The sequence below is a fragment of the Ambystoma mexicanum genome, chromosome 8, assembly GCF_040938575.1.
Source record: "Ambystoma mexicanum isolate Mex_15411 chromosome 8, UKY_AmexF1_1, whole genome shotgun sequence".
In the NCBI taxonomy this organism is placed as follows: domain Eukaryota; kingdom Metazoa; phylum Chordata; class Amphibia; order Caudata; family Ambystomatidae; genus Ambystoma; species Ambystoma mexicanum.
Genome location: NC_090929.1, coordinates 639,239,155 through 639,265,960, shown reverse-complemented (window position 1 = coordinate 639,265,960; position 26,806 = coordinate 639,239,155). Strand labels below are relative to the sequence as shown.

The 26,806-nt window shown below is 46.7% G+C and overlaps 1 protein-coding gene across 1 annotated transcript in view; it reads left to right on the top strand.

Annotated features, from left to right (window-relative positions):
* Window positions 1–492: 492 nt before the first annotated feature.
* LOC138472262 (ATP-dependent RNA helicase DDX19B) overlaps window positions 493–26,806 on the top strand; it is an 857,647-nt gene continuing 831,333 nt past the window's right edge. The window contains exon 1 of the mRNA XM_069610370.1: window positions 493–979. Coding sequence (XP_069466471.1) covers window positions 926–979 — 54 coding nt within the window. The 5' untranslated portion in view covers window positions 493–925. The remainder of the gene's footprint in view (window positions 980–26,806) is intronic.

The window sequence follows — 26,806 nt, the reverse complement described above, 5'->3', positions numbered from 1 at the left end:
AGGAGGGGAGGAAACGGCGTCGCCTCTGCAGAGTGGATTTGCCTCCCTCTCACTCTGCATCTCCCTGGGAGGGACGGAGATCTCTTCACAGGCCGTTTCACGTCGGAAAATGCGCTATCCTGGGCGAAATTGCCCGTCGAAAAATGCTTTCCTGACAGTCGTTACTGCGCATGCGCACCAACACAGCGCATGCGCAGTAGCAGCCTAAGCAATTTTCGACGGCTGAGCAGATTTCGACGTTACACCGCCGGCGCACACCTGCAGAGTTGGCCGGCAAGCGATCTGCTACACATGGGCGACATCAGGGACAGAGTTGCCCAGCAGGGGCACTGTCCTGTTGTAGGGCACTGGAGGGCAAGCCCTCGGCATGCTACGCAGCACCAGCATCACGCTGCAGAAGAACGACACAGCAGGCAGAAGTCAATATGTGGTCACATGGTCACTGACATGAGACATTTGCAGGAGCCCTTAGCCGGGACTCGTTTTAAAGGGGGAGCACATCACAATTCAGAAAGTGGTCACTGACATGTGCACGTGACCTTAGCAGGGACTTATCTCAGTTCGTGATTAAACCTACCTTAAATATTTATCATGGCGCTCAAAGCTACCTGCATCTGTTCTGTCCTCAACACACAAGCGTTGCCGATTCTAACACGTTAGAACTGAGCTTTCACCGTCTCTTCCGCCCACAAAAACCCTGTGTTCGTACTTCCACCTAATCTCCGCCCTTCGTTTGGCAACACTACTTCCGGGTTTTCCTGTCAAATAGACGCCTCTCGCGAGGAGTTACTTCCGCAGTCCCAGACTCCCAGTGCCCCACGTTTTGCCTCTGTCCTCAGTCACTTCCGGTGACTTTTTCCACGCCTCTCCCCTGTGCAGATACCGGTGAAAGTGTGACAGGCTGTGTTTTGTTTGTGTGCTCGGGATGTCGGACTCTTGGGCGCAGGCAGTCGACCAGCAGGAATTGGCGGCGGAATCGGTAAGGAATGTATAGAACGTGTTTTGAATGAGCTAGGAATGAACATGACTGGGACTTAAATGGTTGGGCGGAGGTTTCCTTGTGGTGGAGAGACTAAAATGAGTGAGGTTTAAGCCGCTATCAGGCTAATGTGTGGATTGGGCAAGTGAGAGACCTGATATTTTAAAGGATTGACGCCGAAGAACATGGTATACATGGCAAGGTCCTCCAAGGTACGGTTTGGAAGCATGCAGGTGCCAGAGGTGCACCATTTAAAATTGCCGTCGGAGGAAAGGAACACGTTGTACCCAAAACCTACTGGGGCTTGAACGTTTCTGGTACCACATTATAGCCAAATGTCATGGGAAGTAACATCCGCGACGCACCTGCCTGTAGGTGAGACACTACCTAGGGCTTGTCGTTTTAATTAAAGTATGCTTTCCATCAAAATTGAAAACTGAAAGATCGGGTTTAAATTCATCTTAACCACCACTATTGCTATGGGAAACCTTAAATGTCATCCTTTGGTGGCTGGACTGAAACTTGTTTACAGCTAGCTTGTCGCCTTTTAAAGAGCAGACGTGCTTAAAATGATGTCGGAGTGGTCGTGGTTGATTCAAATCCTTCCCTTAGTCGCTTATGTAGTGCAGGACATTTACGAAGACTTGCTTTACACAACCAGATACATTATATCACTTTTGCTTTCACTCTGCTTCCCCTCCAGAAGTACATTTATGTTTAAGTAGGTAAAACCACAGAAAAGATAACCTGACTATAATTTACAATGTACCTCAGCTGTTTGATGCACCTGCTGCACCGGTTTGTGTACCATCTATGGGTCACTAGTTGGTGCCTTGTATGTGTGGCAACTCATTTTCCCCCTAGGACCGACACCATGAGTACCGTTGAGTTGAATCGTGCCCCCCTGTCTAGGAAGGGACTGTCAAGCGCCAAACCGAGCTGCTAGCGGACTTGAGCCATAGCTTTTTCTAGTCGCTTAGAAGACGGACGTAGAAGCAGCAGGTGGCACTCACATGTCCTGGATCGAGACAGGGGCTAGAAAAAACGAAAGCAATGTGTTAACGGTTGCAAGCGTCAGGATTTGACCAGCCGCCTCCATGCCTAAAACAAGTCTCTCCACCACCGCACTCCCAAACTGTGAGCACATCTAAACTGCCACTAGGCTAATTGTAGGTGGGACGGCCGAAGAGTAAAATCGGGCTGGCAGACTTATACAGTCAGTGCCTAGGCAAACCACCTTGCCAGCCAATCTATTGATTTCTCTTTTCCGTTAGGTGGGTAGCATGGCTCACATGTTAAGCTGGCATGAGCAATGATAAGCTAAAAGACTATTCCACCTGTATTGTGGACGATGCGACTCCTAAATATTAGTACTATGCATGGAACAAACACTGTAATTTGTTCCATGTATGGGTGAGGCTTTTGTCTAGTTGCAATGTGACAGAATTTCTTCTTGGTGATCTGAAGAAAATCAAAAACATTTAGGTGGAACAGGTATGACTAGGTGTGAGCCCAGGTTTTTAGGATGCACAGTTTGCAAACCTGTGCTTTCATGCTGTATGTTGTCACTGGTAAAGGGTGGATGTCTTGAAATTTCGGGCTTGTTAGCTCGCATTGTGTTCTCATACATTAGTTTTTATTTTTTTGCCAGTACAAAACCCAGGACTACACCCATACAAGAATACAATCTGACATGAGACTAAAATCTGGGCCCACAGAACATCTGATTGGCATTCGAAGTAAAACCACTAAATAACATGGAGAGGTTGGGTCCCATTTATTAGACTTGCAAATCAACAAACTCGGCATCACGCTATACCCAACCACCCGAGCCAACCCAACCTGTCCTCCACCTCTCCTGCTCTTTAAGACATAGCTGGTTAACCTTTCTTGTCCCCTTTGGAACAGTGGGTACATGTGTACTCCAATTTGTGTCAATTTTCTATTTCCAGTCTCTTATCGTTTGTTTGTTGCATGTTCTCCTTCCAGATCGATCGACTTCTGGCCTTGGCTTTCTCATGCGATGGGCGTTGGTCCACCGCCTTGACGCACTTCAGGTGTAAAATAATCCAACCGGCCGAATCCAAAGATGGTGCTTGGGTGCCTTCACCCAGTGTCCCCGTTAATCTCTCAAAGCTCTTTTCGAACAATCCATACTGCACACGTGCCACCTGAGGACTCTAGAGTGCAAGAATTGCAAATAGATGAGGAATACCGTAACAAATGTCTGCTACGATTTAAGGAAAAATAACAAGCCATCAAACTCATAGGATGCTATGTATAATACATGGGACATCAATCCATAATAGATAATTCCCCACCCCATCGTCTTCATTTAGCCGCTCTTCCAAAGCGGCTTAGACCATGTCACCTGCATGCAAACACATCATTGCCCCTGCCCCTAGGGCTGCGACAGCAGACTGGGCCAATTTGAGATGTCTTTAAATGTGCATCTGGCATCCTCTGCTCCCATTTCAAACATTCGTGTGTTTTTAATGTGAATATAAATTACGTTCCCACCTACAAACTAAACATTATGCAGGTTTTTTTTTCTCTTTTCACTGCTTGTTTCCAGTTTTAGAACATGATTTTACTTGTAAATCAGTTATATTTTTTGGCATACCATGTTCAAGCAAAAAATGGCCTTTTAAAATGTTTACACTTGCTCTGCTTGAAGTAATTGTCTGAGAGAGGTGGGAATCTCACACTGACGTGTTCATGGTCCTCCATGACAAATCTGATTATAAAAACAGTACAACAAGTATTCCAGGCTACTTCTCGGGGCCCCTAATTCAGTTTCATAGGTTGCGGTCTCTGCTGGAGGCTCTGCCCTCCTGGGGTTTTCCCCCCGGCAGAAAGGTCTGAAAACCACCCCCCCCCCCCCCCAACATACCAGTGCCACAGCATGCAGTGGCTTTCTAGGAGGGAGGTATCTGGAGGGGTTTAAGAAATGGCTTTTGGAGACATTTAAATTGCAGTGTCTACGGAGGATCATTGGCTATTCCCTCAGGGAGACATTATATTTTCGCTGTGCACTACTCTCCCACTATTGAAGTGTTAGGTAGGACTCCCAGGTATGCCAGAGCTATGCTGGGGGTCCGCGGTCTCGCAGGGCATAACAACCTCACCAGAAAAAACGGAGGACTCATTCAGACGGCAAGTACAAACTGCGGTTTATCGCAAATAGAACCAACAGGGATCAGTACATGAACACAGCAAGGATTAAAGTACAGCTCGCACTATTGCTTCATCCATCGGGCCCTTCCCATAAAAACCTATCACCACGAGGCATAGGCTACTGAGATTCTCTACTACCTATAGAGGACCCTATAGGTGGTGGTCTACTGGTCCTCGCATGTCAGGTGGCTGGCCTTTCCATCCCCAAGAACGATCTATTACATTGTTGCTGATTAGTTGACTTACCGTTGGTTCATGCCCCTTGCCCTCCACCACTGGAATACTAACTGTGATTGGTTGGAGCTGATGCCCCCCAGGCCTGGGACTCTATCGAGTTCTCAGCTCGCTGTGCACCTCTTCAAGGTGATAACGATTGTCTGTATTGTAACTTGTGTACATCACCTTGCCTATGAGAGTATTCTCCTTAAGGTAGCAACACTTGTTGCCGTCTGCATCTGATTTTCTGGCATCGGCTCCCCTTTCTCACCATGGATGACTGTCCATTGTCTTGTCTGGCATGTATCACATGCTTAGACTGCAAATTTGAGCTCTGCAGCTCATTATGAGGATTTATTCTGTTTTCTGCAGCTGGTCCCTTTGTTGTCTGGGGATTGGAATGTGTCTTCATATCTCAGTCAAGGTCAGTCTCGCGCGTCTTGCTCTGTGCTGCCTGAATAAGCCCAGCTCGTCTCCTGCTCAGTGGCTTGAGGCCTACTGTAATTTTCTAAACCTTATAATGTGGTTTCTACATTGTCCATGTTATACTACGTTCCCTATGGGTTAGCTATGTGGTTCAGGTTCCATATATACTCCTTATGTCCACGTGAACATTGGCCTTCGCATTAACAAGCTTGCTCTGAATATCTTGTGCCTTGCACGTCCGTTACTGCATTTGGCTAATAATAAAAGCATTGACAGTATGTATATCTATCTGTCCTCTAGCTATAGAACTGTACATTCATGTGTACAGATGTGTGTTTATGTGGTGCAGCGCGGACTGCACATGTGCTTCATGTCTCATGCTGCTATGTTGTGATCTCACTAATGATGTCCGTACCATGGCTTCTTGGTGCTTAGTCAAGGCTGTCCATACAGGTGTCTTTCCACGATCACTGGGACATGAGAAGTCTTGCTTTGTATTTGATCTATATGTCTGGCTGAGAGTATATCTTTCAGTGTACTTCTCGATCATTGGTGCACTTGTCCAACAATGGCGGCAAATGTTTCTAGCTCTTCGTCCTGACATGAACTTGGGGTTGCAGAGGGGTGGTCTTGGGATTCCCTCTTCAGCCCCCCTCTGGTCAACCTGTCGACAACATCTCTAAGTTATTCCTTTTGTTCTTGGCTGCCATATCTTCCTAATCCCTCCAAGATGTCGATAGTAATTCGCATAAGTCCATTCCATATAACTGCACACTCCTGCGTTGCACCAGACCCATTTTACGTCATAGTACTTCACATCGAACGGGTTGTCTAGCGGCATCACCTCGTGTGGGAATAACTGACAGTTCACTGTACATTCCCTTAGCCTGTCTTTCTTCCACAATCAGGTCTCTTGCACCTCCTATATTCACATCCATCAAGACCTTCATTTCAATAGTTTCTTTAGCTCTTTCGGTACTGGGTGAGGCAAATTTTCACCACGCACATTGTCACTCCTCCCAATATTTCCTTCAGCCCATCTGATAGCCATGACCGTATGTATGCTATCCAACTTTGATCCTTTCTGGTCCCCTTGGCTTCTTCTTCCATCTTTGCATGCTCTGCATAGCTGATTTAAAGCTTCTGTTAGTGTGCCATTATCTTTGTCGTTGGCAGGTACTAATGTGCAACAGGAACAATTTTTGCACAAACACCTCTTTCCATTGCTGTTAGTAAATCCAGAACATATCGGTTCTGAGCGCCATCAACTGCACTGCTTGGGAGGTCTTGCTTTATTGCATTGAACACCTTCACTGGAGTTGATCGTTACCATCAGCTCCTGACGGGTGATCTGCAGCCATTTCACATTTGTATAAGTCTGTACAGATGGGATAAAAGATGCAAAGAACATCTGTGTCCTGCTGAAGAGCCGATGTTGGACTGGTACTTCATCCAGTGCTGTTTCTGATGCTTCTGAGAAGTAATTACCTCCTCTCTTGACTCTCCAATTCTTCTGGTTTTTCGCTCTTGCTTATCTGTTGCTCTTACTTCTGTTAGTGTCCATTTTTGGAAACTCATCCAGCTACACATCCTTTCACGGCACAACCAATGATCGCATACTCATGCGCACCAATGAGCAAACTCCTCCCCATTTGTGTGGCAGCTTCTCGTATGCCTTTGATCCGCGTGCCCCCCAGACCCTCCAGAAAATTGCGGCATGAAATGTAAAATTTTGCGGCACAAAAAAGAAAAAAATTGCGGCACACAACTGTGTTTTTTGCGGCATTTTCTAATATTGAAAAATATATCATTTAACATCTTTTTTAGCCTAAAACCAAGTAATTGCAAGGCTTTTGTTAGTGAGGAACAAAATGTTGTGTTCTGTCTGGCCACGCTCTGTAGGACAGCCAGGTCGAGTCACCACAGCCTAACATTTTGGATTGTGGTAGGGGAGGGGGGAAATTGCCTGATCAGCTCCATGAAAATGGTGCTGCGCCACTACTTCCAGCAGACAAGTGGAAAGCAAATAAACAGATAGGCTTGAATTCAAAAGTGTAACCCTGCTTTTCGCTTGTCCTATGACCCCAGGAGAGAGGGGGAACAACTCTACCCTTCTCCATGGAAGGAATCCGTGAGGCCCAAGACACAGGGGCAATGCAGTGGCAGTAACTGCAAGCCCATAATACCTAGCCAAACAATGAACTCTCTTGGGTGGTCATCATTCCTTGGTTATGCAACCCACACATGGTGACTTAACACACCCACAAACAGAAATGACATCACAACACTACCAGGGGTCAAGTCCTACAAATTAAAGTGGGGGGACTCATCAACAAATGCAATGGCATGTGATGTCATCAGAAACTAGCATATCAAGGTGAAATAAGCATATATCATTAAATTGGCTTTGCATAACCACCAAAATTGCACAGGACGAATGGCATTTGCCTTTCATAAATTTAAACACCCAATTTTGTGCGTAATTGGTGTCATACAGCCCAGCCTTGATTGAAGGCTGGGCTGCATGATACAAACGCTCGTAGCTGTATTCGTTTCAAATTGCTTTACAATTATTGTAAAGCAATTTGAAATGAATACAGCTACGAGAGTCTTCAATTGGAATCATGCAGCCCAGCCTTGATTCAAGGCTGGGCTGCATGATACAAACGTTCATAGCTGTATTCGTTTTCAAATTGCTTTACAATTGGTATCATGCAGCCCATGATACCAATTGAAGACTCTCGTAGCTGTATTCGTTTCAAACTGCTTTACAATAATTGTAAAGCAATTTGAAACAAATACAGCTACGAGCGTTTGTATCATGCAGCCCAGCCTTGATTTCAAATTGCTTTACAATAATAGTAAAGCAATTTGAAATTAATACAGCTACGAGAGTCTTCAATTGGTATCATGCAGCCCAGCCTTGAGACGAGCGGCAGAAAGCATTAAGTTTATGCTTTCTTTTCCGGCACTCGACAGGAAAGTAATTTACTTTCCTGTCGAGCGCCAGTAATGAAAACAGTCCAGTGGCCTCTTTGGGTGCTCTGAGTTGGGGGCAGATGAGCAGGCAGGCCAGTGCTTACCTGGCTACGCTTCACCAACTGTCAGCTCGGCAGGGCGGGCACTCAAAGAGCCTTGGAGGTGCCTGGGGTCACAGCCAAATGCTGTGCAGCTCCCAGGCCTGCGTGACCCTCCCCCAATCCTGGGCCTGCAACGCAGAGCCAGAGGTGTTAACCCTCAAGCTGCTGCAATCAGCAGTCAGCTGTGTTCGCTCTAAATCATTAAATGAGTGCGAAAAAAGACACACTGAGCTAACGTGTCTTTTTCACGCTCATTTAATGATTTATAGCGGCAATTGCGGGAAATGGCAAATTTTGCGTTTTATTTATTATTATTTTTTTTTGTGCAAATCGCCATAAGGTGGATGGTCTGATAGTGATCCATTATAACTGCAGTGCCGATCTTCATTGCTGCATGCTTTTCTATGCTTCAGCATCCTGTGTTTTCCCCCACTTCCACTTCACCGTCCTTTTGGTAACACAGTGCAGGTGTCTTCAAGCGTATTATAGGCATTGTTCCAGCTTCATTTTCCACCAATATGAGCAACTTTGCACTTGCGTCCCATTCCTTCGGGCACTTGTCGTTTTCTTGTTGTACTTTGTTCACTGGGGATTGTGCTAGGGTCGGGGGCTGGGGGCCTTGCTCCCCACCACCCCTTCATCTGTCTTCTGTGTACAACTTGACCATACATGAGCATCTGTGGTCTCTCCCAGCACCCAGGTTCTCCTCCCGTCTTTCACTCTTGTCCATGGACATGGCAGTTCCTTCAGTGTTACTGTCTTTGTCACTGCTTTCTCGGGCCCATTGGTTATGTATTGTATTGCTTAATTTAACTGCCAGTAATGTTCATCATGTTTACTCTTTATGTAATTCTCTTTGTACGGGAACGTTGCTCGGGACATCCATCTGTGTTGCTATTTTCCCTGGAAATCTTCCTCGACTTGCTACAATCGACAGCTCCTGCTATTGGTATTTCAGTTGCTATAATGTTCTGGAGGCACTCATGGCAAAGGGGATTAATGAGTAGACCTAGCGGCTCTCCGCAGTGGTTTAATTACCTACTTTTGTCATGTGTTTCTAACCACATGTTAGACACTCAAGCAGTGTCAGTGAGATGGAGGTTTACCCCCTTCATACCTGTGTCAGCACTGCGCTTACCTCTCGTTACCGTGCCTGCAGTGCTCTCCTGTCCATCTGACATGGTGGTTCCACCTGCTTGGGTCGGGGGAATATTAGTAGAGGCTACAGCAGTAGCACTAGCAACAAATGAAATCCTCCAATATAAAAGCAAATACTCCACTTGGAATAAAGAGACACAACAATATAATCACTTTCTTTATTATTTCACCCATCTTTACCTGTGCTGCTTGCTCCTTGTGCAGCCTGAAGATATAGTTGCCTGTCTGAAATACGCGAAAGTGTCCGTTAATTGTTTAAGACCAGCGTACTAGTTAATCATTTATGGCAAAAAAGAACATTGTTCGAGTCGAGTTGTGGGTAAGCTTGGGCCAGATATTCCACAAAGGGGAGATAATACACTCTGGGTGATCATGCTCAGAAACTACTGGATCTTCTCAGTGTGGACAAATTGGTTTGAGAAGGTATCGGGGTGATAGTCAGCGGGCAACATGAACAATCATTTATTGCAGTCTGCTTTCACGACAAATGTTACGTAGAGAATAAAATAAGTGTATCCTCTTAAGTCAATAAGCAGTCCATTCCCTATCTATAATGTCCTTGAGCGAGTAACCATTTGGTGTCCTCCACTCGGCAGAGTAAGTTCAGAGTTGTCTTGCTGCTGATCGCTGGCCCTGTTGAACTCGTTGCCAGGTGAGGCCGCTGCTTTGTACGGCTTGACATCTGACAAGTGGGTCCGACTGTCATTTCTTCCAGTCGGACAGCCTTATCTGCTACTGCTGCAATTGTGTGGGGGGGCTCGTAAATCTGGGTGCATCCCATCTTCAGATAAAATTGCAGAAGAGGACCAATTCTCCAATGTTAACCTGTCTTTTTACTGCAACGTCTTTTGGTTCGTCGTTGGTTGCCTTCTGGGTCTGCCCGAAACAGTTCTATCTGACGAGAGAAAAGAGGCACTAGCAATCAAGGAAGTTATCATACATTTCCTGACCTAACATATCTGCCTTACACTCAGCATCTTTCAAAGCCCTAGTGGGAGTTGAATGTGCTGTCCTGTCACCGCCTCATTGGGCTTTGATGGTCGGACCCAGGCTTGTTGCGCAATGTAAGTGGTAGGCAGTACCGCCAGTCCTTTGTGCTCTGCTTTGTTTTAGGTATTGCGACCTTCAGAACGCCGTTCAGGCGTTGACACACCCAATTTGCCCACCGGTGGTCCACACAGGAGAATTTGTCTTTAATGCCCAGCAATGTAGTGATGTTCTTGAACATCTCATTGGTGAAGTGAGGGCCGTTGTCAGGCCGCAGGACCTCACACATGCCCCATGGATGGAACACTTCCCTCATCAAAACTTGGTTGCCCTTAGGGCATCCGGGTGAGAGCAGGGCATGCCTCAATCCACCAAGAGAATGGACATACAAGCACTATCATGTAGAGGTACCCTTGGCACACTTGGATCATGTCCACTTAGTCAACATGTAGATGCTGGAATGGACCTGCTGGGCATGGTATGGCTCCTCTCAATTTATGTCCTGCTGTGTACTGTTTGCATACAAGAAAATTGTTCACAAATTCAGCCACGTGTTCCGCCAAATTAGGACAAAACCTTGTTTCTCCAATATGGGCAGCAATTACCTCTTTCCCTGTGTGTGTGATAGTGTAACTGTCAGTGCTGTGTTCAATAGTGCCAGAGGCATCACCACCTTCCCTGTGTTTTGCCTTCATAAGGCATCTGTTGCAGACACTGTTCATCCCTCTTTTTCTACATGGGTGCAGCTCCCTGCAACTCCATTATCTGTGATTCTGGCAACACAGTGTACCCTTCCTGTAGTATCATTGTCCTCGTGGTACGAACGTTTGCTGCTGCCTCCATCTCTAATAATGCTCCAAAATATGCTGCGCTCTTTTCTTCCGCTTCATTTCTTCTTTAAATAGAATATTCCCCTTGTGTGTGTGCCTGGCACTTCACTATGGCTACCTGTGCAGGAGAAGCAATTACTTTGATCAGTTTGCCTAATAAAAATGCATGCTGTACTGGTGTCCTATCTGATCCATCGTGACCGTGTCGCATATGCAGAGTCCAAGTATACTCTCACTTCTGTTCCTGCTGTTTTCTAATACTAGTATTCAGGCCATTAATTCTGCTGCTTGTGTTGAATAATGTGGTGGTAATCACGCACTTGCCACTACCTCAATTGTTCCATCCTCCCTCAATCTCATCACTGCTGTCCCTGTATGCCAGATCTGTCTGGTCAATTGTCGAAGACCCATCAAATGTACAGCACTGCCCCCCTCCCCCATCAAAGGCAGCCTCATGAACTTTGCAGATGTCACTGAACATCTGTGTGTTTGCTGTACAGTCATGTGCATAGTCTCATATCTGCGAGAAAAGTTGCTGGATTGACAGTCTGCACCTCACTATCTTAAGTGCAGTGTTTGATAGTATCACCTTGTACCCAGGTGCTCTGTGTTGTCAAGGTGTTCTTTGGATTCTGCAGTATCGCAAAGAGTGCATGCTCCACGTAAAGCATGGTAGTGCACCCCATGGTAGTCCTGCTGATTCCTCCACTGCAAATGCGGCATCAGCCAAAGCTCATTGCTGGGTGAAGTGTTCCATTGTAGTGAGCTATGGGCTTGTGCCCCAAACTTGTCCTGTGTCAGTACTGCCTTCATCACTACCACGTCAGTGTGTGAGAACAGAAAACCTTCATTTTTGTAGTATGGGATCCCTAACACTGGAGCTGTGCATATTGCTTCCTTTAGTGTGTAATGCCTCGGTCATCTCATCTGTCCAGTTCATGGTCTTGTCCCTTTTGTGCTTCTTTCAGAGTGCCCAGTAATGTCCTTGTATCTGTACTTAAGCCGAATATCATGCTCTGCAGTAATTGCACAACCCTAACAACTGCTGCATTTCTTATTATTGTGGGTTTGGCTGTCCTGCCACCCTGCTTGTCTCCACTCTGTTGGCCATTTTGGGAAATTGTCTGTCCATATGTATAGTACTTTTTTCTGACAGTACTGTAGTTTGGCCTTGTCCACCTTGTACCACTTGTCTGCTAACACTGTCGGCATGTGCAGTCATTTCTACACATGTCTGTCGTGCTGCAAATCAAAATGTCATCTATGTACTGCAAGACCATGCTTTCCATCTGTACATTGCCTAGATCCATCTGGAAGACCCTGTTGAATATACAGGGTGACCCTCAGTACCCCTGTGGGAGCCTTGTAGGTTTCCACTTCTGGCTTCTATACGTAAAAGAAGTCCAGTTTTGTGAGTCTGGGTGCAGTGGTACTGAGAAATGCATTTTTCAAGTCTGACATTGAAGCAGGCGGCTTCTGCCGGAATGCTGAACAAAACCGTCTCTGGATTTGGGACCAAAGGATACTCTGCTTCTGCAATGTGGTCCTGGATGAAATGCCATGCACCCACCCTCCACCCCCTTTGCTTTCTTGACAGGTACACAGCTGTGTTGCATGGTGATTCTGATGCCACTAGGATGCCTCGCTCCACTCGTGCTGCAATCGTCTCATAAATGCCCTCATCTGCCTCCTTTGAAAGTGAATACTGTTTTACTCTGGGTAGAATTGCTCCTGGTTTCAACTTTAGCTTCACTCCCCCTATTCCTTTCAGAAGCCCCACAATATAGGAACTTGTGGTCCTAGGATGCTGGGTATCTTTGCCAGATCCTCCTTGCAGAAGGATGGTAGTGTATGAAGCGCCATTGCCATATTCTGTGGCACCTCCCTGTAGTATATCTTCAGCCAGTATGTCGCACATCTGAAACACTATCTGGTGTTCCGATCGCTTGTTCTTGAATAGGTAATCTGTTACTGTGGTTAGCCTGCACCCTGCTCGCCATGACCGACCTGTGTTGTCCATTCCATGTATTGCTATCCACTCGTCCCTCAGAATTACTAACTCTATTGGCACTATTGTCCCTTCCTTCTCGTCCACCGGGATCTCTGGTCTTAACAAGTACTCATTTGGCATTCACCACATCTTAACTGCAATCCTTGGGAACCATGGAATTGCCATGTCCGTTCCATACTGGAACAGCTCCTCGTCCACTGGTGCCCCCTCCTGTACCTTCCATCCACAATATGCTTGAATGATCTTAGATTGAGCATGTGTATTCCTGGTGTGGAGCTGACTATCCCCTTGTCCGTGAATGAGATTGTCATGCTCAGTCTGCTCATGTCTCGTCCCAGTGTATTTACGGGTGTCTGTCAGAGTAAAGGCATAGCTAAATCGTGCCCCCCCCACCCCTATAGAAAGGGAGACAGTCTGTAAAAGGAACCTCTTCCCGAGGCCCAGAGAATCTTTGCGTATTCATGGCATCGCCTCGCAATCTAAATGTCCCCTCGCGAATGTAGGACCTAGTCACGCCCCATCAACAAAGAAAAGTTTTGTCACCAATCGCCACCCCTATGCGAGGTACCTCCGCAGGGTTGGGTGTAATCGACTGGATGGAACACGTCAAGTATGTCTGTGGGCTGTCCTATTGAGGGTACATGGGTAGATGTCCCGTCTTGTGGAATACTCCCGTCCCTTGCACACCCTATATATGTTGAATAAACCACATAAAAGTTCAACAGATTATTTTGATTCACATCCTGTTACTTGTGTGATATGGCTTTTTATATATGTCAATACAGAAATTAATCAAAAACAATGTGTAAACACATTATGCAATTCTTGAAAATAACCTTCTCGAATAATGTCAAAAGGCTGTCTGAAAATATTTCATAAACTAGAAACAATTGTCTTCATTTAACTTATAATCAGTGTCCAGTATTAGGTAACGTGTTTGTTCTGCTCACGCGTTTCTGGAATTCTTTCACTTCTTCAGGAGCTGCTAGTTCCTTTCTATTATTCTATCATTTCTATAATCTAGGCGGTCGTAACGCCACCCAGGAATCCTAGTTTGCTGTAGGGGGGGAGGGGGAGAAAATAACCAAAAAGGGCGAAAACTTGATTTTTTTTCAAAAAAATGCCAATAAAATGAGGTACAAAGAAGCCAGTTATTTTTTTCCTTGTAAAAGCTAGGAACAAATGGTTTGCTGTGCTGAATTCCCCAATTTCCTGGCTTTCAAAAACGGGTTGAGTGGAAACGAAAAAAAATTATGTTGATGTGGTTATCAACTGTTTTGTGAGGTAGGCGATTTTGGCCATTTTTGCCAATTGGACATGCATGGACAGAATGGAAGAAAAGGGTAGGAAAGCCGAATTGGAGGACCGAAAGGCATACAATTCTGAACAGTAGACAAAATTCCAAGTTTAGGAAGGGGTGATTTGTGCAGGTTGGGCAACAACTAGGTAGGGGGAAAATGCCATAGATTGGGGAAATAAACAGGAAAATGACCGAAAAAAAGGTATGTGGTGGACATCGTTGGCTTGCTACGGCAATGGCTTCTATGGTTTTTGAGAAAAACAATGCTCTGCTACATTACCCCGACTCTTGCAGTTAGGAAAGAACACTATTTGTAGTGTTTCACAAAACAAGCATTACCACAAGCCAAACACTGAGCCATGGTACACAGGAGTTTTATGCTTACGGCCTGAACAGACATACTTGGCATGTGCAAATCAGGAAAACCAATGTGGTGAGGAACGGCAAGCATACATTTTTTTGAAAGGGCACAGGCAGACCTTTTCAAGGGTAGGTGACATATGCAGGTTACAAAAGTGTATGGTGCCTAAAGCAGCAACTAAATGTAGGGCATATTTGGGAAATTAAAGGGTTGTGTGACAAAGGGCACCAGCAAATGGGTCGAAACGTAAAACCACACAACAAATGTCATACCTTCCCGTGTTCCCACGCCTGTCCCGATGAAAACGGTACCTCACATGTGTGGGTGCACCTACCTGGGCGCCAAGGAGAAAGCCTAAAACACGGGTAACCCCAAGTCTTTTGGGACCACATAATTTCCGGAATTCTGCTCATGCGCACACCCTACAGATTTGGGCTTAGGGTGTCAAAGCCAGCAAGGAAAACTGGGAACCCCATGTGTTTCTGACACCCGTGGGAATTCAGAGGTCTGCCTTGCGCAAATTGCCCCAGTTTTTATTAGCCACAATCCCCGACAGTGTGATATTTGGGGAAAAACACAATGTTCACTTTGTCTGGGGTTCTGGGTAATACATTCTGGGCCGCTGCGCGCAAGTCAGACCTCTGTGCAGTCCCACGGGTGTCCTCTTTTTCGGAAATGCATGGGGTTCCCTGTTTTCCTTGCTGGCTTCGACACCCTAGGCCCAAATCTGTAGGTTGCCCACATGAACAAAATGTGTTGTGCCGAAAGGCTTGGCGTTACAAGTGGGTTCCACTTTTCCTTTTGCGCCCCGGTAGGTGCACCCACACATGTGAGGTACCATTTTTGTCATGGGAAGGTATGACATCTGTTGTTGGCGACGTGTTTCAGTGAGTGGACAGAGGGAAATGTCGCTGAAATTGGCTTGAAATGAAGCCAATTCTCAGACATTTCGCTCTGGCCACCCACCGAAACACACCGCCAACAACACTTGGCATACCTTCCCGCATCCGCACACGTGTCCCGATGAAAACGGTACCTCACATGTGTGGGTGCACCTACCAAGAGCGGAAAAGGGTAACCCCAAGCCTTTCGGCACAGCACACTTTTGTTCATGCGGGCAACCTACAGATTTGGGCCTAGGGTGTCGAAGCCAGCAAGGAAAACGGGGAACCCCGTGCATTTCCCAAAGAGGACACCCGTGGGAATCATGAGGTCTGACTTGCGCAAATCGGCCCAGAATTTATTACCCAGAACCCCCGGCAAAGACCCACATGGGAGAAGGGTGCCCAAGGCCAGGGATATTACTGCTGACGTTGCTGGATCCCTGGCTGCCCTGCGTTACAGATTCTCCCCACCATGGAGTCCCGGCAGTGTGCCAATACCTCCCTGAAGGGAAAAGCTGTAATGCAGCCCAGCCGAAACTCCAGGACGGTTGGAGGTGATATCCCTGGCCTTGGACATCCATGTACCATGTGGGTGTACCGTCCCTTAAGCACAGCAGCAGCTTTAGGGAGCCCCGGCAGGATCCCCATTCCTCCCCAGAGGTGACGTCTGTAACGTAGCACAGCCAGAGGTGGAGCCTGGGCTTGCAGACGGACAACCCACATGGGAGGGATCCGCTCCCAGGGAAACCCCAAATGTTCTGCTGGCAATGGGGGGCAATTTGTGGCCTGCCTCTGTGATTGTGTCCCAACCCACCAACATATCTGCCCAGACGGCCCTTTCCCACCCACGCCACCAAAAATCCAACCCCAGTCTCGCCCACCCCACTGACAGTGGGCCCTAACCATAGAATAATAAACAGTAATTGCATAACATTGCAGCTTCTCACATGGAAAAAGCTGTAAACAAACAGGTGTTACTATGGTCATACCAGCAAAAACAAAATAATTTTCAAGCATGCCACCCCCCCCCTTGCAAGCCATCCCTGGTGGTCTACTGAACCACGCCCCCCCCCCCCCCGGCCCACCCACTGAAAACCCATTTGCCCCTTCCTACGGGCAGATATCTGCCCCCCAGGGAGGCCTGCATGAGGTACCCCTGCCACCTATTTTGGGTAAGGGGGAGAGGGCCACCAAAATTGTGGGACAGGCCCCCCAGTGGGTGGGGCAGTAAAGTTTGGTTTTCCCATCTGGTGTTAGGCTGTTCAAAGTGTCGATCCAGTGAATTTCTTTGATCCATTCGTCTGACGTGATTTCCTCCTCTGGGTGCTTTTTTTCACAACCTCCAGTATGATCACTTTAAGTTGCGGCCATTTTAGATTCTGTATTTCTCGCAGTTTTGTAGCAGCAATTCCACACGGCACAGACTATTCAGAATAGGTGAGCATTACCTAACACAACTAGTTAGAAACAAACAATAGGAATTCACTGTAGATTGAGGAAAGTGGAATCAATTGAGCCAAAGGGATTGCATATGGATAATCTCCCGATGGGTATAAACTAAAATTTGATACTCTCTCCTTGAAAGTTTACCTTTTAATTATAAATGGCTTTTTAGTCTACCTCCTTTTTATAAGGGCACTATTTATATTGTCATACTTGGCTGATACAAATTGAAGTGGAACACAGGCCTAGACCATGCTACAAGGAACAGCTCTTGATTGAATTTTGAATAAGACCTGCATCTATGGAGCATCATCCAGGTGATTGTCAACCTCAGAATAGCACATGACAGATAAATTGATTCTAAAATATACATTGGCATAGAAACTGAAATATTATCTCGCTTTAATTATAGAAATGAAAGTATTGCAACAAAGGGACTAGCAGCTCCCGAAGAAGGGAAAGAATTCCTGCAACGCATTGTGCAGAACTAACACATGTTACTTAATACATGGAATATAAGTTAAACAATTAACATTTTCTAGTTTATGAAATGTTTTCAGACAGCCTTTTGACATTATTCGAGAAGGATATTTTCAAGAATTGCATACTGTGTTTACACTTTGTTTTTGATTAATTTCTGTATGGACATATATAATCACAAGTAACAGGATGTGAATCAAAAATGTCTGAATTTTACAAAAATGTGGTTGTTCAACATATATAGGGTGTGCAAGGGATGGGAGTGTTCCACAACACTGGACATCTGCTGTTCTTTACTACCATATACCATCTAGTGTCCGGGTTGGTTTATCTCCCTTGCACCCCCTACTGATCTTAAATAATTGAATAATCATTAGCACAATTGAGGTGTGCTCCCAGCCACAAAGCTACTTAGTCTATTGAGGTTACATGGACATCCCGTTTCCCTTAAATGGGTTGTTCCCTATCATGGTGAGCCCTTCAAGTTTCCTAATGGGTACAGTGCCCATGGAGTCCACAAGTGGGCCTGTGCTGTTACTGTATGCTGTGCTGTATTTGTAGCACCTGCCGTGTGCCTCCTCGAATCTGTGATGCTTGCAAATACTGTGGTACGGGTGCTTGCATCTGTGGTACCCGTGTCCTGGGCTGGTGTGCCTGTCATTCCTGTAACCAAAGCATAAAATAAGCAGTGTTTCATAGCAATTTGCTATGCAATTTTGCTAATTGTGTAGCAAAGTTAGCTAGCTATTTAAGGTGCCCTCTTCAATGAAAGTACTGCACGCCCTGCATTCCTCTTGCTGTTGGTGCTCTCTTCACCCTCTTTACTTGGTTCACTTTAATTGCGAATGAAGGGGAAGTTTAGCAGTAATCCTCTCCTCCACTCTTAAGTGCCAAATGCATGTGTAGAAGTGCAAGATTTTTTTTTCTTCAAATAATTGCAGACGAGAAGTAATCGGTATTTTATTAAGCTTTCTAAATCGATATCCTCTCTGGCAAAGACAAGTATGTGTCCACTTTAAATCTTTTAAAAAGCCAGTCGTGCAATTCCATTCCTAAAATGTAAGTTGGTGAATAATACATTACAGTATTGAGACTGTAAAACCTTGGTTTAGGACGATATTCCCGAGGGGGCCGGGGGGGGGAAATGATGCAACGACCAAAAGTTCTAAAAATGCTACCACCAAAGGTTCGAACCTTTGGTGGTAGCATTCTAAAAAAAAAAAAAAACGGGGGCTGCGGCCGCTCACTATACTTTATGGTATAGTGAGCAGCGGCTGCCGTTAAAAAAGAAAAGGGGACCCTGCAGCGCCAGTTCCCGATCACGGAAGTGAGGGGGAAATGGCGCTGCAGGAACCCAGCGTGAAGATGAAGGTAAGTGGCGTTTGTTTATGGTGGGGGTGGGGTGTTGTGGGTGTGAGAATGTATTTGTGTTCGCATGAGAAAGGTGCAACCTTTTGGTAGTTCGCACCTTTTTCATGTGAACGCGGTACTGTCAGCTGCGGGCATATAACTTGGATTCTAAAACCTTGCAGCAATCCACGCTTCACAGTTAGTTTTTAGGTTAACTGAATTGCATAGTGTCAACTATATTGCATTTTGTTGGGGAAGACTCATGTTGACTAACTGTTGAAAATGTACATTATCACATGATATGCTTTTGATGGCAAACCTAGTTTTTGTAACCTACAGGTTTCATACATCTTCCAACTGGTGCTCAACCCATGATCGAACCCATACTCCTTGACATTCTTTATCACCCAGTTGCTTTATACCAGGTACCCTGAAAGTGAGAGGCCCACAAACTACAATATTCCACCTAGTTTGGCCAGTTCTCTTCTTTCCTATTATATAATAAATATACAAAGTGAACTAAATGCTTACGCAAAGTAGTGATCAATAGTTCATCCAGTCTGTAGATCTACTGCAATACCAACACTGTAGTTAGCATCTAGAGCTCGTTTTGCTTTGATTGTATTCTGTTACCACCTGCAGGAGACAGCTGGTCAAACTGTTTTCAGAGCCCTTTTTTAATAATCTCTATTTGTGTCCATTCATGCAGCTAACCTTTTACTTTTTACAAACCCTTATCTATGGCCAAGTCGTTTCGCCCACTCGGTCGAGTAGATTTTATGAAGGGCGAGTAGTACTTAAAAGATGTTTCAAACTTTTATTTAACATCTGCTTTGTTCGTAGTAAAGGTCAAATAAGTTTCACTGTGCATGGCTGGACTCTGGGTGGCAGCAGTGTTCCAAACTAAGTGGGCTTGTAGTGACATGCACCATTTTATAATGCAATTTCTATAAATGTGTTTTCTGTTGCTATGGGTTGAGTGCATACTCTTAGGTTGAAAAGGTAAACTAAGTTACCCGACCTTCAGGTCTAGCTGAAGTTTAAAGAATCTGCATGTCCTGATTCCTCTCACAAATGTCTTATTTCAGTAGTAAGCAAAACTGCTGTATTGTTGCTCATTTCATGTCTTGGGTACGAATAACATCCGGTGACATTAACATTATTAGTACAATATTGCTAATCAAAAACATTTTAATTGGCAAACTCTTATCAATTTTTGAAAACTAATTTATGCCTTTTATCTGTGGTTGGTCCTGCAAATAGTCTCCCTAATTCATTTGCTGGTATGGCCCTCCCCAATTCTGCTACATCAACTCCCGCCCCTCCCCCAACCCCCCTATTCCTGCAAGCTCTTGAAATATGTCCTAGCTGCCCCATGACCAACACTGTGATGGCTTCCTCCCTTGACTTTGGAAACCACCCCTGTAATCCCCTGCTACGCCTGCTGTGTACCCTTGTAACCCTCCTGGAAATCTCCCATGGTTGTGTTGTGTTTGCTGCCCGTATCCACAGGCTCTCGATGCCCCCCTTTTTCGTCTAAATCCTTGCATGTTACTGCGCCCCATGAATCCTCCCCCATGAGCGGCTGTGTATACTGCTGCGGTTGCTGTCTCCTGTGTGCTTGCGCTCGTCAGTACCGCCCCTTCTATGGTGTACTTCGATATTTCTTTCTGCACTAACTTCGCATCATCTATCTTTCTATCCTCCCTTTTTTCTTAAGCTTTTCTTGCAACAGCCTACAGTGGTGAACAATCGTAAGTTGTATTTTTGGCCAGGCTTTTGCTTCCATGCCGATTTAACTTTAACTTCTTTAGCTGCTTCTGCTACTGTGACTGTTCACGAGTTTCAAGATGCCAAAGCTCTTGGATCACTTGAATGTACTCTACGGGGTCTTCGTCCCACTTCATTCAATGTCAGGAGTCTGGGTATTGTTGTCATACGGCTGCTCTGCAGTTTGCAAACAGCGATTGTGTGCTGTGGGTTGTCGCTCCGGGAACCCCGCCCTCTTCTATATGTCATCCGCAGCATCTCCGCGGATCACCACTAGCAGTCCCTTTACGTCTCCCACTGCTAGCCTCTTTCCCGCTGTCATTCTTTCCATCTCATAAATCCACTTTCCCACGCTCAGCGAAGGTAGCCTGCACCTGATTGTTTCCATGGTATATACTAGGGTTGCCACCCCCAACCACCCTTTTCTAGCAGAGTTCACACAGATGCCACTATCTCCACATTCACACTTTCTGTCCACGTTCCTAATGTAAGTGTACGCGTCTATTGGTTCTGTTATGGGTAGACGGATGTCGTCATTGTGGCCTTCTTGGATCCTTCCCCTTTAGCACACGTTGGCTGTCTCCCCCTTCCTTCATCCGGGGGAGGTCCCCAAGCCTGTCTAGGTATGGCCCTAGGTCCTTGATGTTGCATAGTTTGTCCGCTGATCGTGCGCTTGTCCTTGTCCCTCCTCTTCCCCCTTGTACCTGTTTCCCATGTTACTCACTTGTCTGTGCTTGTCCTTGTCGATTGAGGCCTACTCTGCTCCCCTCTGTTTCGTCCTTCATTGTCTGACCACCGAGCCCATGTTACTACAAAAGTCCTCTACGAAGCTCAGCCTCCATCTTGCCGTGTCTGTGCTAGGTTTCAAGCCAATGTCGCTTTCTCACAAGTTGAATATCGCACCACAATTCGAATATCGCCATGCGGCTTGCTAGCTTATTTTGTATAGGTGCCCTGTATGAGTGTCGGTAGCGGTTAACTTCCCCTCTGCTATATTTGCATATTTTCTCCCAATAGGGTGGGAGCGTCTTATCAAGGTGCTGTATGGGCGTGCCACCCCGCACTTCCCTTGATACATTAATCTTGCGTTTACCTGCCCTCAAATTGAGGGTTTCGATCGTCCGCTGTTAAGGAACACAATGCAATCACAATGTTATTACTTTACTAGGAGCCTCTCTGGCTCCACACCTTACCAGGGATGCTCTGCACACCACCCTCTTTCCACAGTTGCTGCCTCTTCAGGCACACCCACAAACTTGCGCATGTGCCTTCCGTGCACCGCTGCTTGTTCACCTCGTCTGCCAATCCCAAGTTTTCCAATGCTTGCTCCTCACTGTCTCGTGCTCTGTTTCCTATGCACAAACATATGGGTGGCGTCACCAATTTGCTAACCACGCAGTGCTATGAAATAAATACTGTGCGTACCATGTTACACCCCTTTACTTCCAAAATGCACAGACCCCACAGCTGTCTTCCTTCCTTCAGGCAGAGTATACCACTATTCTCTTGTGATCGAACTGTACCTGCTGCATCGCCTCGCGTGGAAAATATTGCATTTCAGGAGACTTAACCAGTCGACTAGGCTTCTGCAATCCAGGCCAGCTCCCTTGCTAAAACGCCAAATCCACTATTTACGTAACTTCTGTCATCTGTGCCCTCGAGTCAAAGGTTATTCACCAGACCGTTTACCTTAAACTTGCATATGCCCCGCCCACAAATACTGACCGTTTACCTCCGGTCCCTACTAAGTTTGGCAATGCTAAATAATATTTAATACCCTCCTTCACACCCACAGTTTGCATGTGACTGGGTCAATACTTCTGGTCTGCTGGTGCTGCTCGGCTGCTGTCTTTCAGAAATTGCCACTTCCCGGTCCTGGACTGCCTGAACTCCTCGCTGACTTCGAGCAGGATATTTTCCAAGCTTGCTCCCGACGGTCTTTTCACGGGTACACGTTCCCTGTCTTCCTTGAAATATGCAAGGGTCCTGTAGCCTCTCGGGTTCCGCAGTGGAGGAGAATACTTTGTGCTGGGCTGACGCAGCGAACCCTTGGATCTGCTACCAACTTTTAGTTGGGGCTCCCAGGTATGCCAGAGCGATGCTGGGGGTCCGCAGTAATACCCTCCCCAGAATAAACAGAGGACTCAGACGGCAAGTACAAACTGCCATTCTTTGCAAATAAACTGGGATCAGTACACTAACACAGCAAGGATTCAGGTGCAGCTTGAGGTTTTCTAGCACTATTGCATCCTCCCTCCGGCCCTTTGCATAAAAACTGATCGCCACGAGGGATTTGACTACTGAGTCTCTACTAACTATTGTGGACCCTAATTCTACTGGTCCTAGCATGTCGGGTGCTGGCCTGTCCCACCCACAAGAACTATCTATTACATTGTTGCTGATGGGCTTACCATTGGTTCATGCCCCTTGCCCTCTACCCCTGGAATACTAAACTGTGATTGTTTAGAGCTGATGCCCCCAGGCCTGGGACTCGCTAAAGTTCCCAGCTCGCTGTGCACCTCTTCAAGGTGAAATATGTCTGTATTGTAAATTGTGTACACTCCCTTTGCCTATGAGAATATTCTCCTTGCAGTAGAAACCTGTTGCAGTCTGCATCTGATTTGCTGGGATCGGCTCCCCTTGCTCATTGTGGATGACTGTCCATTGTCTCGTCTGGCTGCATCACGTGTTTAATGAATTTGAGCTCTGCAGCTCATTTGTTCTGTTTCTCTGCAGCTGGTCCCTATGTGGTCTGCGGATTGGCATGTGTCTTTATATCCGACTTTGGCTGTGGGCCTGTCTCGCGCCTCTTGCTCTCTGTGCTACCTTCATCTCCTGCTTAGTGGCTTGAGGCCTGCTGTAGTTTTCCTAAACCTTATGTGGTTTCTACATCATCATGTGGTTTCTACATCATCCATGTTCTACTACTAACCCTTTGGGTTAGCTATACGTGATTCGATCAGGATCCATGTATACTCCTGTATGGCCACGCGACCATTGGCCTTAGCATCAGCAAGCTTGCTCACGGTCTTTGCCTTGCATTGTGTTACTGGATTTGGCCAATGACAAAATAAAAGCATTGGCAGTATGTATCTGTCCTCTAGCTATAGAACTGTACGCTCATATTCTCAATGTATACGTGTGTGTTTGTGGTGCAGTGCAAACTGCACATGTGCTTCATGTCTAACGCTGCTATGTCGTGGTGTCACTTATGACGTCCGTACCATGGCTTCTTGTTGATTTTTTCGAGGCTGTCCATATAGGTGTCTCTGTCCACGATCACTGGCCTCTTCTCCCACACACGGGAAGACTTCCATTGTATTTGGTCTGTATGGCTGGCTGAGAGGATATCTTTGTGTACTTGTTGATAATTGTTGCACTCTGGATCGTCCAACATAAGATGAATGGCAGGGAGCGTTTCTAGCTCTTCGTCCTGACATGAACTTGGGGGCACGAAGGGGTGGTCTTGGGACTCCCTCTTCAACAGGGCACCTGATAACCTCGGGCTCTAGACCTCACTTGCCTAAACCTTTGCCAAGTCTCTTAGCTGGTGCACTATCTTGCCCTTGACATTACGTTCGTGTTGCCACTTTGTGCGATTCCCTGCACGCAATCTGCCCCTAGGAAGGAGTACATGAGATGCGCCCCCCCCATCCATTTGGGATGGGGGAGAGGGCCACCAGAAAACATTGGCATGGGGCTCCCTGGTGCTGCCGCTGTGCTTGGACGGTACACCCACATGGGGAAATGGAGGGGATGTCCCCGGCCGTGGGCATCCAACTGTCCTGGAGTTCTTGCTGGCCTGTTACAGCTTTCCCCACCAGGGAGTTCCGGCAGTGGCCAATACCTCCCCGAAGGGCTGAACTCCAGGACGGTTGGAAGTTATGTCCCTGGCCTTGGACATCAGTTTACCATGTGGGTTTACCGTCCCCTAGCACAGCGGCAGCTCCAGGGAGACCCGGCAGGGTCTCGCCCCCCCCCCCCCCTAGGGAAATTCCAGCCAGCGCTCCAGGATGTTCGAGGGGGGGGTGATGTCCCTGGCCATCTGTCTACCATGTGGTTGACCATCCCCAAGCCCAGAAGCAGCTCCAGGGAGCCCCCGGGAGGGTCCCTGACATTTTCCAGAGGGAGGCTGTAACTCGACCCAGCCAGAGATCGAGGGTGGTAAGGGAGAGGGGGTAGGGTGGGGGGGGGGGGTCATATCCCTGGCCTTGGGCGGCTGTCTCGTGGTTCGACCAGCCCCAAGCCCAGCAGTGGTGCAGGGTTCCTGACCTTTCCCAGAGGGAGGAGCTGTAACACAGGCCAGCCAGAGCTCTAGGAACGTCAGGGGTAGGTTGACCAGACCCAAGTGCAGCGGCAGTCCCAGGGAACCCCTGCAGGGTAGGCCTCCCTCCCTTGTGGAGGGAAGTTCTGTAACGCATCCCAGCCAGACCTCCAGGATGGTCTGGGGTGATGTCCCTGGCCTTGGGCACCCATCTCCCATGTGGGTCGACAATCCCCAAGCCCAGCAGCGGTTCCAGGGAGCCCCGGCAGTGTCCCTGATCTTTCCCGGAGGGAGAAGCTGTAACGCAGCCCAGTCAGGGCTCCAGGTTGGGCTTGGGGATGGTCAGCCCACATGGGTGACAGGTGCCCAAGGCATGGGACAACACCCCGACCATCCTTGCGCTCTGGCTGGGTTGCGTTGCACCTTCTCCCTCTGGAAAAGGACTGGGAGCCAGTCGAGGCTCCCTGAAACTGCTGCTGGACTTGTGGGCTTTCAACCCACAAGAGGGACAACCACCCAAGGCCAGGGACATCACCCCTGACAGACCTGGAGCTTTGGCTAGGCAGCATTACAGATTTTCCCTCGGAACGGACGGGGATCTTCCCGGGGCACCCTGGGACTGCCGTTGGACTTGTGGACGGTCAACACTTTTTCTTTTCCACTAAGATAGGTGCACCCACACATGAGGTACTGTTTTCATCCGAACACCTGTGCGAAGGTAGGACATGGTGGGTGGCAGCATGTTTCAGTAGTTTCCAGGTGGGAAATGTCTGAAAATTGTGTTTTTTATTTTCTCCCTAAATTTGGTACTTGCCGGGCCTTGTGGGTAATACATTCTGGGGCGATTGGCGCAAGTCAGACCTCTGGATTCCCACGGGTCGTCGTCTTCTGAAATGCATGGGGTTCCCTGTTTTCCTTGGTGGCTGCATTTCAGAAAAGGCAAGTGACAGTAACTGTGTTTGGGTATGTGTATAATGGGACACATGCAGAAGGCATTAATAACATAATGGGTCATATGTAATCAACAATTTTATTTATTGAGTTTTTACAATGCGCCTATCTGCAATCTGTTTCAAGGCGCAAATATTTTGCATCTCATGTGAAAGTTAGATTTGCGACAAGCTAGGTACTAGCTCCTGGTTCCTCAGTTGGGTCCTTCACACTTTTCTACTGGATACCCAGGAGCTGCTTTTAGCTTCTGCTCATCAAATCCTCATTTCGATCCCTTGAAGTGAACAAAAGGCACACTATAGTCTTTTGCCGCAGGGAAAATGCACATTTATGTACCCTGAAATCGGAAAAATAGAGGGCATGGATGTACACTAGTGACATGATTGCTTAAACCAAGCATTCAACACCCATCCATATGCACATAGCAAAGAATCCCTGTATCTGTTCTTCTGTAGCCGTATACACTTCCTGGTATCCTCCTTCCTTACAAGAAATGAACAAATGGCAAAATAAAACATACTGCAATTGTTTGGTCTTAAGCATAGAGGGATAACTGGAGTAGGCTAGTGACAAGGTTACTCACACTTCTTGCCTTGGACACCTATTCATGTTAAAGCAGTAATCTCACCATCTCAAATACCTACTCCCGTAGTTATGTTTCTGTCAGAAAAGTTAGTTCAGGGTAAACACTCTTCACAGAAGTAAAGACAATGGAGATATCATGAATGTAGGCCAAGAGGCTCCATGTAGGTACATTTGTGACCTTCATGATGGTGCCAATAAAGCCCATATACAGCAAAATGAATACCCAATTGGCATACGCATGGGCTGTGTCTGAATCTGGTCGCTTATCTTACCATAACTGCCGAATTTCAGGGGTTTTTCGGTTTTACTTTGAACCATTAACGTCCTTTTTAACAGTTTTTTTTTACTGAATTTCATAGGTTTTTAGTAGCACAATTTAACCATAATATCCCTGACTTTATATAGATGTAACATGGAACATACTGAACCCCTAGCTAGTGATTTCGATGTCTGCGGACATATCGAAAATCTGAGTGTGGTGAATGTAAATTTAAATGGTGGTGCCCCATTTCCCCTTTGAGGTTGGCTCTGAAAAGAGCTTTTTTTTTTTTTTG